Here is a 1340-nt window from a genome sequence, read left to right as displayed (position 1 = left end):
AACTTTGTCTCATCTTGGCATTGCATCTTCCAAAGATGAGTAAGCAATATCAAGATATAAAATATCAAAGTTGAAAATATTAAAATGAATGACTAAAATATCAAATGCTCAGGACGCAAGGCAGAAATAAACTGTGTTGAAGTGTATTTCATTGATTAAATGATGACTTTTATATTGAATTACTAAATTACCAAATCTACCCACCCCATTGTAAAACTTAATTGCTCTGTTTCAAACATGATTAAATTAAAAATAGAAAATCTACACAACATAGATCTGTTCTGCATAATGTAGATTTTAAAACTATGTAAAAGATTTGTTGTTCTACATAATACTATAATACACGATCAGGAGGACAAGATCATCCTCATCGCACCATCAGAGCCTTGTTATTACTAAAGTAAGACTTTGAATTGAAAGCACATCCAGATGATGAAGATTTCACAAGAATGCCACCTCAAAATTTGAATCTATTAATAATCTCCTCAAAATATTTCGGATCGCAGGGAATTGTGAGAATTTTGGTAACATAATCAAAGCCAAACTCTTCCTCTGCCATGTGCAGTAGATCTTTAAACACAGGCTGCTTCAAATAATCCATCGAAAAAACAAACTGCCTCCCCTCACAATCCTCCTTTGTAGCATAAATCGTCAGGTGACCTCGCGGAACAGAATTTTTCGGCCGCCGTTTCCACTGGAGATCCTCTTTCATGGTGGAATCCACCATGGGAGCTCACGAAACAGAACTTTTAGATCTGTTCCTTTCAATCTACTTCTCCTCCTCCTCCTCCTGGTCGAATGAGTAGCGGTGCAGCTTAAATGAAAGTGCATTCTTGAGGCTTCCAAGCTTTTGTAACTTCTTTGTGATTTTCCTGATCTTCTCAAGGCTTTGGCTTCTCTCCATCGCTGATCTACAAAGCTTTGAGAATATTTGTGATCTACGAGGGTTTCTGTGATGGAGGAAAGGAGGAGTTAAAAAGGGGTACGAGGAGCCTTAGTTTTATAACTTCTGAGAGGCTCCTCATATCCCCCCACAGACGTCTCTTCACATTCCACAAATTTGTTTCAAATTCTCCCACTCCCCACAAAAAATAAGTATGAATGTGCATGCAAAATTATATATAACAAAAAAAAAAAAAATCATATTGAAATTTTTTCGCCCCTACTTTTTCGGGCCCTACTTTTTCAGGCCCTATTATTTTGGGCCTATTATTTCGGCCTCCATTTGGCTTCTTATTATTTCGGCCAGCTATTATTTTGAGAATTATTTTTTAATATTTAATTTGGAATTTTGTAACTGCTCCCAATTCTTTTTTATTGACAAGGAATCTTGGCATATT

At 36.2% G+C, this 1340-nt stretch overlaps 1 protein-coding gene across 1 annotated transcript; it reads right to left on the bottom strand.

The window, feature by feature from the left end:
• Positions 1-457: 457 nt before the first annotated feature.
• LOC149563177 (auxin-responsive protein SAUR15-like) lies at positions 458-904 on the bottom strand. Its single transcript, XM_089828082.1, has 2 exons — positions 801-904; positions 458-713 (listed from the first exon to the last, which is right to left on the bottom strand). Exons 1-2 carry the CDS (start codon positions 902-904, stop codon positions 458-460), a joined length of 360 nt encoding a protein of 119 aa, XP_089684208.1.
• Between the last annotated feature and the right edge of the window lie 436 nt (positions 905-1340).

This window comes from Cupressus sempervirens, chromosome 4, assembly GCF_028749045.1.
Source record: "Cupressus sempervirens isolate cs-2001-9-10 chromosome 4, ASM2874904v1, whole genome shotgun sequence".
NCBI classification, from domain to species: domain Eukaryota; kingdom Viridiplantae; phylum Streptophyta; class Pinopsida; order Cupressales; family Cupressaceae; genus Cupressus; species Cupressus sempervirens.
Note: the sequence above shows the minus strand (reverse complement) of the source record. Positions and strands in the feature narration are given on the sequence as shown.

Bases quoted from the DNA above. Each gene is read 5' to 3' on its own strand.
- LOC149563177 (XM_089828082.1), bottom strand. From the start codon at position 904: ATGGAGAGAAGCCAAAGCCTTGAGAAGATCAGGAAAATCACAAAGAAG. The intron at 714-800 runs ATTCGACCAGGA...GGTGGATTCCAC, and splicing joins TTTAAGCTGCACCGCTACTC to CATGAAAGAGGATCTCCAGT.